Below are 14,212 nucleotides of genomic sequence, written 5' to 3'. Positions count from 1 at the left end.
TCCGAGACCCGGTCCCTTCCCACATCAGAGACCCGGTCCCTTCCCGGTCCCTTCCCACATCAGAGACCCGGTCCCTTCCCACATCAGAGACCCGATCCCTTCCCACATCTTCCCACATCCGAGACCTGATCCCTTCCCACATCCGAGACCTGATCTCTTCCCACATCAGAGACCCGATCCCTTCCCACATCCGAGACCCGATCCCTCCCCACATTCGAGACCCGATCCCTTCCCACATCCGAGACCTGATCCCTCCCCACATCCAAGACCTGATCTCTTCCCACATCCGAGACCTGATCCCTCCCCACATCCAAGACCCAGTCCCTTCCCACAGATCAGTATTGCTACGGGATGACGTAGGACTGGTGTGATGCTCCAGCGTGCTCTTACATGCTGCTGCTCGCGGGTTTCTCGCCTTCATGAGTTTTCATGTGGACGGTTAAGTTTCCGCTCTGGCTGAAACGCCTCCCACATGTCTTACAGGCATATGGCCGCTCACCTGTGTGGGTTCTCATGTGTGCAGTCAAAATGCGGTTTTCAGAGAAGCACCTGCCACAGGTGTTGCAGGTGTACGGCTTTTCTCCTGTATGAGTCCTCATGTGGGCGGTGAGATGATAGCCCCGCGTGAAGCTCTTCCCGCATGTGGTGCAGGCATGAGGCTTCTCGCCGGTGTGGTTCCTGGTGTGGCTCAGCAGGTCGTCGCTCCTCTTGAAGCTCTGGCCGCAGGTCTGGCAGGAATATGGCCGCTCGCCCGTGTGGATCCTCATGTGCACTGTCAGGTTGCACCTCTTGTTGAAGCTCTTCTCACACATCTTGCAGGAATACGGCTTCTCGCCCGAGTGAATTCTGATGTGATTCAACAGGTCGTCGCTGCGTTGGAAACTTTTCCCGCATATCTCGCAGGGATACGGCCTCTCTCCTGTATGAGTTCTCAGGTGGGCTGTCAAGGTTCCACTCTGACTGAAACTCCTCCCACAGATGTTGCAGGTGTAAGGCTTCTCACCTGTGTGGATTCTCATGTGGTGACTGAAATTACTGAGCTGGGAAAAGCTTTTATCACACATCTGACAGGAGTAGGGCTTCTCCCCTGTGTGAACGCGCTGATGAATCCTCATCAGGTATCTGTACTTAAAGTCTTTTCCACAGAAGTCACACTTGACCGGCTTTTTACCTGCGCTACCTTGACTCTCTGACACGGGAGGCGTGTCCCTGTCATCCCTTTTGTTCTCTGGTTCTCCACTCGTAGCTGATCCCGAAGCTTCTGGCTGGATTCTTTCCTGATCCCGGCTCTTGGTCAGAGGAGAGGTCTGAAAGAGGAGATGTTCTTGGTCTGGTTCTGGCTGGGTTTCATCATAATCCACCGTTACCATAAAGGCATCAGTCTCCTCCTTCAGAACGAGCTGCTCCTCCTCCAGATTGCTGCAGCCTTCTTCCTGCTCCCATTTAATCTGTGGAGGTTCTGGTTCCTCCTGGTCCAGAATGGAGGTGTCCTGCTTCCCGCGGAGAGCCTCCTCTTCCTCCCTACAGTCATGTTGCTGCGACAGGTCTGGAAAGACAAGAGAAGAGAACCGTCAGCAGAATCCTGCAGCAGCGACGTATTTCTGACCATGTTCACCTCCTTCCTGCGTCACATCGTCCCAACACGACTCGTTGGAGGTTGGAATCAAACCGCTGATACGATTTATTTCCTTTATATATATATTAGTGCTTAGCATGTTAACGTGTTAACGCAACGTTTTATTAACGCTGTTAATGTTTTTAATTGCGCGTTCCGTTTTTTGTTTTTTCTGGCCGCTGGCTTTGGTGACAGAAACATGGCGTCCATGTTTCTCTTCCCTGCTGCAGCGGTGATGGTGTAATCAGGAGAGAGCGTGTTTGTTAACATGAAGACACGTTTTCTGTCTGGAAGAAGAAGAACCGATGTTTCTCTTTGTCTAAACCTGCAGATGGTAGAACATCGTGATTTTTGGACGGGAAACTGCTCCTAAAAGACAACGAGAAGCTTTGTTTTTTAAATTTATTTTATTAATAAATGTGGTTTTAATTTATGCCAGACAGCAAAGGTAAGACATGCTTTCTGACTTTTACAAGCGTGCAGCATAAATCGGGTCTTCTTCTGCCTCTGGTTCGGTGAATCTTGGTCATATTCAGATGAAACTTCCAGCTGTGGAATCTGTGAGATGTGAGCTTTCAGTAGAGGAGCCGTTTGTTCGTGTTCATGGGGATTTTATGTATTTTCAGACTTTTTCTAAGTATTTTTCTTAACATTCCAGCGGATTTAAGCAACGGCTCCGCCCCTTCAATTCAAGTCAAAACCGCTGCAAATGGATTATTAGACCTGTGGGTCATGATGATGATTTAACCGTGTTCATGTTTATGTGGAAAACCTGCGTGCTGGTGATGGTTTGTCTACAGCTGTGGGTAAAACAGCGGTGAACTTACCGCCAAAGCAACGGCTGCAAAGGGCTAGAAAGGCTAAACTAAACCAGGCTGGTCATGTGAGAGGAACTAGAGAAGGTTTAATGGAAAGTGTGAAGTTTCTGAAGCTGTGAAAACCTCTGTGTTTCTTCATCCTGGCAGTTCTGCCACATTCTGCACAGACCAGCTCAAGCAGAAATGAAACTTTACAGGAAGAAGAACTCAGCTTGTTTTGACAACCGTGGGACAGGAGGAGGCGAAAGGACGGAACGGGGCCGAGTAGGGGCCCTAAAACTGGACCAAGTCAGGGCTCGCAATATTTTCTTTTGTAGGTTTTTCTAGTTTCTTTCGATGAGGGGAATGTGTTCCACCGGATGACATTACAGTGGGTCAAATGAGAGCCAAAGTTCTGTACAAGGTAAGAAGAGCAGTTTGAGGAAGACGTCTTCTTTTAAAAAACAGACCCACGTATTTAGATCATGTTCATGTTAAATGCTATGCGCAGCTTTTAGAGTGAACGACTCATCAATAGGCTCTTTCCGACTGTAGGAACCTTTTGCAGTTCCTATAACCTTTTCAGGAACCAGGCCGTTTTTTCGTGCATTCCGACATACAGGAACTAGGGACCAAAGCCCTCAGTTCCTAGAACCATTTTAGCTCCTGCTCCGAGGCAGGGTCTGAGCGGGGTTCTATAGGAACCCTCATGACGTAGGTGTTTGGTGACTGGTAGCTCCGCCCCTTGCCAGATTTCCGCATTTTGTGTCCCCGCCACATTTAAAAAACACGGTTGCACATACGGACAAAAACAACAACAGAGAAAGCGATAAATGGACCGACGAGGAGGTCGAAGCTCTTCTGACCGTCTACGCCACAGAGGATCTTCAGAGAGGTTTTGATATAAAAATATTCCTGACGATCAGCTCTCAGTCAGAGAACGCGGGATAACGCGAAGCAGCGCACGTAGAAAACTCACACAAGACTACAAATAAATTAAGAACCACGACAACCGGAGCGGGACGAACCGAACAAACAGTAAATTGGACAGTTTGTACCACCGACATGTTTACTCGGGCAACGCCGCAGCAAATGACTCCTGCGTGCGGCAGGAAAAGCCAGTGTGATATGCAGCTTATACACACATGTACATAGTTATTTTTGCTCTGCTGTATTCACTATAAAAAAATAAATGACTTTGTAAAGAGTCTGAAGTTTTCAGTTTGAGTCTGTTAGATGTGCTCTGGCCACATCTATAAAATATTAGCTAATAAAAATATTGAGTAGTTATTAACTTATCACATCTATAAAATATTAGCTAATAAAAATATTGAGTAGTTATTAACTTATCACAGCTATGAAATATTAAATAATCCATCTTTGGTCGCTACATTTTAAGTCTTATCCTGGGTGTAAATTACATTAGTTCATCAACTTTATAATATGCTCCATACCACAGAACGAAGTTTATCATGTTTAACCAAGATCTGACACAAATTACACACCTGTAAACATTTCACCACCCTTTTTATATTTTTACCTTCATATACTCTAAATCTGTGTGACTAAGTCCTCATAATTCTAAACCATAACTCAGTCACAACCAACCCTTCAGTGACGGATTACTCCTCCACCTTTCTACTGATGATTCCATAAAACACACAAAGCTTAAAGCAGATGATGAGATCTTTATTTTACACATAACACACAAAAAAAAAAAAAAAAAAATGAAATGATGCGTTTTCTATGGAACATTTTCTCTTTAAATGTGTACATCATGTATACATGTATATTCTGTCTGTCGAACTTCCAGAACATGATGCTTATTATGAAGAGGTGTGTAGTGATTAGCTGGAAGGCAGGAGGTGAAGCATCCAGGCTGTTCTCCATCTCCTTCAGTATCTGCAGCAGGTGGTTGTGTCCATCCTCTCCAGTGCAGCTTCAGGCGGCCACAGATGTATTGAAATGTCTCCCTGGACGTACAGAAATTCTCTGTCCACTGCTCATCGGTAAAATTGAGAACAACCTTTTCCCGCTAGTTATCAGCTTTGCTCCAGACCAGCCGGAGGAGGTTCAATGAGCTGCAGCAACGTCTGAAACGCAGAACACGAGTTACAATAAACCCGCCGTCTGAAATATTTACTTATTATAATCTGCTCAACACAGACAGTAGAAAACCGTCTGAAATGTTTACCCATAAGACACGTATACAATCGGCGCATGTTTAATAAGTTAAACTTACACGTCGTCTCCTTTGTCTGCGGCGGATCTCCTGCCGCTGGATTCTTCATCTTCTGACTTTCAGGAGCCTTCCAGCCTCGACGTGAGACGCCTGGTTGTATCGTCCATCAGTAACATCTCCATCAAGCAGAGCATGAACACTACGATCTCTTTCTTCTCCATATTAGCTTACAGTGTTGTTTTGTTTTTAGCGGGTTTTGTTTTGTTGTTATGTGGCGCTAAAGTCACACGTCACTGTTGCAGACGTATGCGTCACATCGGTCCCGCTTCCGCCCCCAACTCATGTACGAATGCAACATGAAACAGTTCCCCTGGAGAAGGTAGTTCTTAGAACTAGGACAGTTATTAGAACTGCGTTCTTAGAACTTCTCTGTCGGAATGCGCCTAATGAGGACCTCCAGGAACTCTGTGGAACTGACTTGTAATGGATTCTCATCATTTACCGTAAGACCAGTCTGGTTTGAGGTGGTTTGTGTTGGGTCGAACACCATTTAACTCGTTTTACTGAGGTGAAGTTTTTAGTTCAGCGTTTAAAGATGCTGTGTTGTTGTGTGGCAGGAAATTTACCAAGTCATTAATATAGATTATGAAAAGGCCCCAGAATTGACCCCTGGGGAACCCCATATTTGATTTCCTTGTTTTGTGATGTATGGTTATTTACATATTGTTGTCGACCGTTCAGGTAACGTCTGAACCAGGTGAGCGCTGGTCCTCTGACGCCATGATGATGCCTCTTCCCAGTAACGTCACAATGATGCCTTGGATAGGAAGATCTCCACATCCACCCTGGTCGAGAGCGTGGTTGTTTTGGTTAACAGCATGTAGAGCTTTTCCTCTTGAATCCATACTGACAGCTGGTGGGAATATGCAGCGTATCCAGGCCTGACTCCGCCCACTGACGCCACTCTCCGGTACCTTCCAGAGAGCTGGTAGAACACAACCTGGACGGTAACTGTTGTTTTTATCACCGGGTTAATAAACTGGGATGATTTTAGACCATGAAGGATAGACGGATCTGTGCGGAGCGGTTTGACTGCTGGACGAAGGCACGCTCCCGCTACTCCTGCTGGACGACGGCACGCTCCCGCTACTCCTGCTGGACGACGGCATGCTCCAGCTACTCCTGCTGGACGACGGCATGCTCCCGCTACTCCTGCTGGACGACGGCATGCTCCAGCTACTCCTGCTGGACGACGGCACGCTCCCGCTACTCCTGCTGGACGACGGCATGCTCCCGCTACTCCTGCTGGACGACGGCATGCTCCAGCTACTCCTGCTGGACGACGGCATGCTCCAGCTACTCCTGCTGGACGACGGCACGCTCCCGCTACTCCTGCTGGACGACGGCATGCTCCCGCTACTCCTGCTGGACGACGGCATGCTCCCGCTACTCCTGCTGGACGACGGCATGCTCCAGCTACTCCTGCTGGACGACGGCACGCTCCCGCTACTCCTGCTGGACGACGGCACGCTCCCGCTACTCCTGCTGGACGACGGCATGCTCCCGCTACTCCTGCTGGACGACGGCATGCTCCAGCTACTCCTGCTGGACGACGGCATGCTCCCGCTACTCCTGCTGGACGACGGCACGCTCCCGCTACTCCTGCTGGACGACGGCATGCTCCAGCTACTCCTGCTGGACGACGGCACGCTCCCGCTACTCCTGCTGGACGACGGCATGCTCCCGCTACTCCTGCTGGACGACGGCATGCTCCAGCTACTCCTGCTGGACGACGGCATGCTCCCGCTACTCCTGCTGGACGACGGCACGCTCCCGCTACTCCTGCATATCCTGAATATTTGTGACAACATTACCGACGACAGGCTGGATGAATTACTCTAGTAAAAGTACTTATAGCGGGAAAATGAAGACAGAGTATTTAAAAAGTCATTTTTAATTACAGCATCGCTGGAGAGGCGTCTGCTGACGTCTGAGGAGGATCCAGTTATTATTTTTCCTGTTTGGTACATGAAGAGTTTCCTCTGATTTACTATTAAAACAGCGCAGTCAGGAGGTCCATAAATTACAACCTTCACCAGTTTCCATTTAATGTCCGAGTAATCATCCTTCCAGGCCATATATTCACAACCGTTTAGGTGGAGTCTGGAGTTAACGTATAAACATACTCCTCCACCCATCCTCCACCCGCCCTCAAGATCAAACTTATAGCGCTCTAGTTTTAATCTATGACCTTCCACTTAACCAAGTTTCCCTACAAGCAGTTGCATCACCGTCACAGCCGGTTTACTGGTGATACAAAGGATTTACATGCAGGGGCGGATCTAGGAAAGTTCTGAGGGGGGCAGGCAGGACCAGGGAAAGGGGGCACAAATATGAACTTTTTAAGGCCTAGATTGTAGTAAATAATTAGCTGATTATTACAGCTTACCCACTCATCAGAGGTTAAATGTGTTAAAACAGTCAGACTTTTTTCAGTGTTGATACTGAACTACATATAGAAGCGCATTGCGTGCTGCATTCACTGACATCAGGGACATCTGAAGTATACCTAAGTGAAACTTAGTTTACACATAATATTTGTTAGCAACTCATTACCCCCACCATGCCGTTCCATGCAGATACCCCACCCTCTGTGGTAGAACAGGGACTTGGTTCATTTGGTATCCCCAAGCCGATTCCTGACCGGAACACACACACCCGGACTTCTGGTCCACCGATCCAACGGGGAACCCAAACACTCGGGCAGTGTTGCCAGGTCTGTCCGTTATCAGCGACTTGGGGCTGCGCCGCCTACTCATCCTCCTCTCATGAAGCTGTCCTGAGTCTCACAGCTGTCCACAATAAAGCAACAAGCCTGCATGTGAATCAGAAGATGTGAACAACAGTTCTTCTTCCCGGAAATTAGTGTCCACAGCAGGAAACTAATGACTATTCTGATGGTCGACTAGTCGATGACTAATCGACCAATCAGATTTTGTATCTCATGATTATTATAAATGATCTTATTTTAGTTCCAGCTTTGAAATCTTGCATGAGGTTGTTCTGAAAGGCCGACGTTCCTCCTCTTTAAATGTTCGAGCGTTGCAGACGTAAAGCGGACCTTTCGTACGCAAGGTCGGCTTTACAAATCTGACATGTATTTATTTTATTTTGTAAGTTCAATGTGAAGTTATTTCAGACTTTTGACGTCCTCTGCTGCCGTTTTGTTCCCTGGTGGCCGCCATATTTTCCCCTGGCGGACTTTATTGGCATGTGCACCTCTCAGCAGAGATAAGAAAAGAAGACGATGTCTCACTCTGTAGTTGTTTTTTGTTTTGTTTGATTGTTGTTGTTGTTTTGTTTGTTTGTTTGTTTTTTTGCCGACAATGACCGACGGGTAAATTCAACTATTTTTATTGTCGACTAATCATTGCAGCCCGTTTCCTTGGTTACGACAGCAGCTACCCACGCTCACAACTTCACATGGCAGCGCGACAATGCTCGCGATTAAATGAGGAAATATTTAAAATATTTCCAATAAAGAGAAAGAGGGTGACTGGAGGGCTCGCCATGCAGTTCGAGTCGGGTTGGTTCTGACCTGTTTAGGGTTTTATGAGTCTAAGGGGGGCAGCAATAGAGAATCAGACCGGAAGTTGACTTACTCGTTATCATTTTCTTCCATTTACACAGAATCAGAACTTCTGGGGCCAAACAGAAATAAAACCTGGGATCGTTGCTGCAGCAGCTCCGTCTGGAACTCACCTGTGTTCAGGTTTAAGTGAGGTTTCCAGGTGACATCCAGCAGTCTGCGCTGACGATCGATCTCTTCTTCGTACTGGACGATGGTTTTTTCAAACTCTGTGAATATTTCTTCAGCAGCAGCAGTTAGTCGCGCGCTGATAAACTCTCTCAGATGCTGAACTGAAGACATTGTTGCTGAAACACACTCACACACTCCGCTCACACACCTCCACACAGCGAAGCTAACGATGCTAGCGCTGCTGCTTCTTCTTCGTTGGTGGATGGCGAACAACAACTTGGTGCATTTCCGCCACCAGCTGGTCAGGAGTGTGGACCGGACCGTCTCTCACCATTAACCACAAACCCTGACCTTTTCTCAAACAAAATTTATCTTAAAAACTGAAGTAAAACCGTAATTATTTTACTTTTAGAGTTCTGTTGTAGTAACTTCTCCAGAACCAGCTTCATTTTCAGACTTTCAAGGTTTTGAACCATTTCCCATCTTTCTCCTTAATATTTTTCTAGAACTCTCCCTCCCACCTCTCCTGGGTGGCTGTTCATCTCCAGCTCGGGTCCTCTTCCAGAGTCCTGGGAGCTTGAGGGTCCTCCAGTATCTTAGCTGTTCCTAGGACTGCTCTCTTCTGGAGGGAGATTTCTGATGGTTCTCCAGGTATCTGGTGGAGACACTTCTCCAGGGTGGATACGCAGCGCCCAGAGCTCCGATGACCACTGGTACTACTGTTGCCTTCATCTTCCAGGCTTTCTCCAGCTCTTCCTTGAGTCCTTGGTATTTCTTCAGGTTCTCGTGATCCTTCTTCCTGATATTTCATCGTTGGGGATGCTACATCCATCACTACGGCTGTCCTTTGCTGCTTATCCATGATCACAATGCCCGGTTGGTTGGCCACCACCATGTTGTCAGTCTGTATCTGGAAGTCTCAAGGCTTGGTCCCATGCTGCCATGGTTACCAGCTCTGTGCTGTCCTTCAGTCCAGCCCTCTCTAGTCATCGGTAGGACAACCGACTCTGTATAGGCCTGATTCATATATACAGTATCTATAAAATTATAATAATGCCATCCCAGAGTACACCTGGACCAGTCACCAATGTTACATGAACCACACTGAGGGCCATGTGGTGCTGTGGAAGGAGACAGCTGGTGTTTCTAGGTGGAACTGAGGGTGGAGACCTGCAGCTAAAAACAGCCTGAAGGTAAGACTGCATAACACATTAAATATGAGAGAGTAGCTCCATCTTCCATCCTTTATCCTCCATCCTTAATCCTTTATCCTCCATCCTTTATCCTCAATCTTCCATCCTCTATCCTCCATCCTTTATCCTCCATCCTTCATCTTTTATCCTCCATCCTTTATCCTCCATCCTCCATCCTACATCCTTTATCCTCCATCCTTTATCCTCCAACCTTCATCCTTTGTCCTCCATCCTCTAGCCTCCGTCCTTATTCCTCCACCTTCCATCCTCTATCCTCTATCCTCCATCCTTCATCCTCCATCCTTTATCTTCCATCTTTCATCCTTTATCCTCCATCCTCTATCCTTTATCCTCCATCCTTCATCCTCCATCCTCCATCCTTCATCCTCCATCTTCCATCCTCTATCCTCCATCCTTTATTCTCCATCCTTCATCCTTTATCCTCCATCCTTCATCCTATGTCCTCCATCCTCTATCCTCCATCCTTTATACTTTGTCCTCCAACCTCTAGCCTCCATCCTTTATCCTCCATCTTCCATCCTCTATCCTCCATCCTTTATTCTCCATCCTTCATCCTCCATCCTTCATCTTTTATCCTCCATCCTCTAGCCTCCATCCTTTATCCCCCATCCTTTATCCTCCATCCTTCATCCTCCATCCTTCATCCTTTATCCTCCATCCTTTATCCTCCATCTTCCATCCTATGTCCTCCATCCTATATCCTCCATCATCATCCTTTATCCTCCATCCTCTGGCCTCCATTCTCTATCCTCCATCCTTTATCCTCTATCCTCCATCCTTTATCCACCATCCTTCATCCTTTATCCTCCATCCTCTGGCCTCCATCCTTTATCCTCCATCCTTTATCCTCTATCCTTCATCCTTTATCCGCCATCCTTCATCCTTTATCCTCCATCCTCCATCCTTTATCCTCCATCCTTCATCCTTTATCCTCCATCCTCCATCCTTTATCATCCATCCTCTAGCCTCCACCCTTTATCCTCCATCTTCCATCCTCTATCCTCCATCCTTTATCCCCCATCCTTTATTCTCCATCCTCCATCCTTTATCCTCCATCTTTTATCCTTTATCCTCCATCCTTTATCCTCCATCCTTCATCCTTTATCTTCCATCCTTCATCCTTTACCCTCCATCTTCCATCCTATGTCCTCCATCCTTTATCCTCCATCATCATCCTTTATTCTCCATCTTCCATCCTCTATCCTCCATCCTTTATCCCCCATCCTTTATCCTCCATCCTTCATCCTCCATCCTCCATCCTTTATCCTCCATCTTTCATCCTTTATCCTCCATCCTTCATCCTTTATCCTCCATCCTTTATCCTTTATCCTCCATCTTCCATCCTATGTCCTCCATCCTTTATCCTACATCATCATCCTTTATCCTCCATCCTTCATCCTCCATACTTCATCCTTTATCCTCCATCCTCTGGCCTCCATCCTTTATCCTCCATCTTCCATCCTCTATCTGCCATCCTTCATCCTTTATCCTCCATCCTCTAGCCTCCATCCTTTATCCTCCATCTTCCATCCTCTATCCTCCATCCTTTATCCCCCATCCTTCATCCTCCATCCTTCATCCTCCATCTTCCATCCTTCATCTTTATCCTCCATCTTCCATCCTCTATCCTCCATCCTTTATTCTCCATCCTTCATCCTTTATCCTCCATCCTTTATCCTATGTCCTCCATCCTCTAGCATCCATCCTTTATCCTCCATCTTCCATCCTCTATCCTCCATCCTTTATCCTCCATCCTTCATCCTTTATTCTCCATCCTTCATCCTCCATCCTCCATCCTTCATCTTTTATCCTCCATCTTCTAGCCTCCATCCTTTATCCCCCATCCTTTATCCTCCATCCTTCATCCTCCACCCTTCATCCTTTATCCTCCATCCTTTATACTACATCTTCCATCCTATGTCCTCCATCCTATATCTTCCATCATCATCCTTTATCCTCCACCCTTTATCTTCCATCTTCCATTCTCTTTCCTCCATCCTTTATTCTCCATCCTTCGTCCTTTATCCTCCATCCTTCATCCTTTATCCTCCATCCTTTATCCTCCATCCTTTGGCCTCCATCCTTTATCCTCCATCTTCCATCCTCTATCCTCCATCCTTTATCCTTTATCCTCCATCCTTTATCCTCTATCCTCCATCCTTCATCCTTTATCCTCCATCCTTCATCCTTTATCCTCCATCCTCCATCCTCCATCCTCCATCCTTTATCCTCCATCCTCTGGCCTCCATCCTTTATCCTCCATCTTCCATCCTCTATCCGCCATCCTTCATCCTTTATCCTCCATCCTTCATCCTTTATCCTCCATCCTCTAGCCTCCATCCTTCATCCTCCACCCTTCATCCTTTATCCTCCATCCTTTATCCTCCATCTTCCATCCCATGTCCTCCATCCTATATCCTCTATCATCATCCTTTATCCTCATCCTTCATCCTCCATCCTCCATCCTTTATCCTCCATCTTCCATCCTATGTCCTCCATCCTTTATCCTCCATCCTTTATCCTCCATCCTTCATCCTTTATCCTCCATCCTCCATCCTTTATCCTCCATCTTCCATCCTATGTCCTCCATCCTTTATCCTCCATCCTTCATCCTCTATCCTCCATCCTTCATCCTTTATCCTCCATCCTGCATCCTTTATCCTCCATCCTCCATCCTTTATCCTCCATCCTCTGGCCTCCATCCTTTATCCTCCATCTTCCATCCTCTATCCGCCATCCTTCATCCTTTATCCTCCATCCTTCATCCTTTATCCTCCATCCTCTAGCCTCCATCCTTTATCCTCCATCCTTCATCCTTTATCCTCCATCCTTTATCCTCCTTCTTCCATCCTATGTCCTCCATCCTTCATCCTCCATCCTCCATCCTTTATCCTCCATCTTCCATCCTATGTCCTCCATCCTTTATCCTCCATCCTTCATCCTCTATCCTCCATCCTTCATCCTTTATCCTCCATCCTTCATCCTTTATCCTCCATCCTCCATCCTTTATCCTCCATCCTCTGGCCTCCATCCTTTATCCTCCATCTTCCATCCTCTATCCGCCATCCTTCATCCTTTATCCTCCATCCTTCATCCTTTATCCTCCATCCTCTAGCCTCCATCCTTTATCCTCCACCCTTCATCCTTTATCCTCCATCCTTTATCCTCCATCTTCCATCCTATGTCCTCCATCCTATATCCTCTATCATCATCCTTTATCCTCCATCCTTCATCCTTTATCCTCCATCTTCCATCCTATGTCCTCCATCCTTTATCCTCCATCCTTCATCCTTTATCCTCCATCCTCTAGCCTCCATCCTTTATCCTCCATCCTTTATCCTCCATCCTTCATCCTCCACCCTTCATCCTTTATCCTCCATCCTTTATCCTCCATCTTCCATCCTATGTCCTCCATCCTATATCCTCTATCATCATCCTTTATCCTCCATCCTTCATCCTCCATCCTCCATCCTTTATCCTCCATCTTCCATCCTATATCCTCTATCATCATCCTTCATCCTCCATCCTCCATCCTTTATCCTCCATCTTCCATCCTATGTCCTCCATCCTTTATCCTCCATCCTTTATCCTTTATCCTCCATCCTCTAGCCTCCATCCTTTATCCTCCATCCTTTATCCTCCATCCTTCATCCTCCACCCTTCATCCTTTATCCTTCATCCTTTATCCTCCATCTTCCATCCTATGTCCTCCATCCTATATCCTCTATCATCATCCTTTATCCTCCATCCTTCATCCTCCATCCTCCATCCTTTATCCTCCATCTTCCATCCTATGTCCTCCATCCTTCATCCTTTATCTTTCATCTTCTACAGGCTGGAAGTCCTTCAGCCTTCCCAGAGCTCCTGCTTCCCAGTGTTTAGATTGCTCCCTCAGTTTTCACTGGGAATGTTCAGGAGATGCTAGCCAACGCAGCAGCAGTTCAACGCTAACGGTGATCAGGAACCAGAAAGGTTCCATCGCTCTGACAAGAAGAAGAAGGGAAGCTGAAATAAAATGGAAAAGACTGGAAAACACACTTCCAATAAGATGAAAGAATTCTTCCTCCGGGAGTTTCTGTCTGATAAAAGACTTGATGTTCATCCGAAGAAACAACTCTGAGGGTCTGAGCTGAGTCATGTGACCGACCAGTTCCTAGATATTCCCAGAGATGGAAGGAATTCCTGAAGAAGAGCTCTCTTTCCAAGTTCCTCTGCCCCCCCCTAACGATGGGTAATCCAAAAATATGTAAATGAGTTTGTTTGTTTGTTTATTGTCTTATTTGTCTGTGACCGTACACAAAAAAAACATTCATCTCAGAAGAAAAAAGATGTAGCAGATTTATCCACTGGCTGATTTCCATCTGCAGTCCCCGGCCAGGTAAACTAATACACACAGACTAATTACAACAGCCAGTACAATGCAATGAATATTTATAAAACATTCTAATGGATTAAGCTAGTCCTGATGCATTTATTATCCATTACATTTAATAGCAAATACTAAAATCCAACAATTAATAGAAATAAAACACAGCATATAGAAAACTTACAGCCTGCGCTACTGTTGGCAGCACTGGTTCATCTGCATGAATAGATCCGTGTACTTAAAAGGTTTCTCGTACTGTAGATATGAATCTTCTTAAA

At 46.5% G+C, this 14,212-nt stretch overlaps 1 protein-coding gene across 1 annotated transcript; it reads right to left on the bottom strand.

The window, feature by feature from the left end:
* Positions 1 to 261: 261 nt before the first annotated feature.
* LOC121652931 (zinc finger and SCAN domain-containing protein 2-like) lies at positions 262 to 8,657 on the bottom strand. Its single transcript, XM_042006080.1, has 2 exons — positions 8,357 to 8,657; positions 262 to 1,546 (listed from the first exon to the last, which is right to left on the bottom strand). The coding sequence occupies exons 1-2, from the start codon at positions 8,523 to 8,525 to the stop codon at positions 387 to 389; spliced, it is 1,329 nt and encodes a 442-aa protein (XP_041862014.1). The 5' UTR covers positions 8,526 to 8,657; the 3' UTR covers positions 262 to 386.
* Between the last annotated feature and the right edge of the window lie 5,555 nt (positions 8,658 to 14,212).

This window comes from Melanotaenia boesemani, chromosome 14 (genome assembly GCF_017639745.1).
Source record: "Melanotaenia boesemani isolate fMelBoe1 chromosome 14, fMelBoe1.pri, whole genome shotgun sequence".
In the NCBI taxonomy this organism is placed as follows: Eukaryota; Metazoa; Chordata; class Actinopteri; order Atheriniformes; family Melanotaeniidae; genus Melanotaenia; species Melanotaenia boesemani.
The sequence above is the reverse complement of the archived record's forward strand: the minus strand, read 5'-3'. Positions and strand labels throughout refer to the sequence as shown.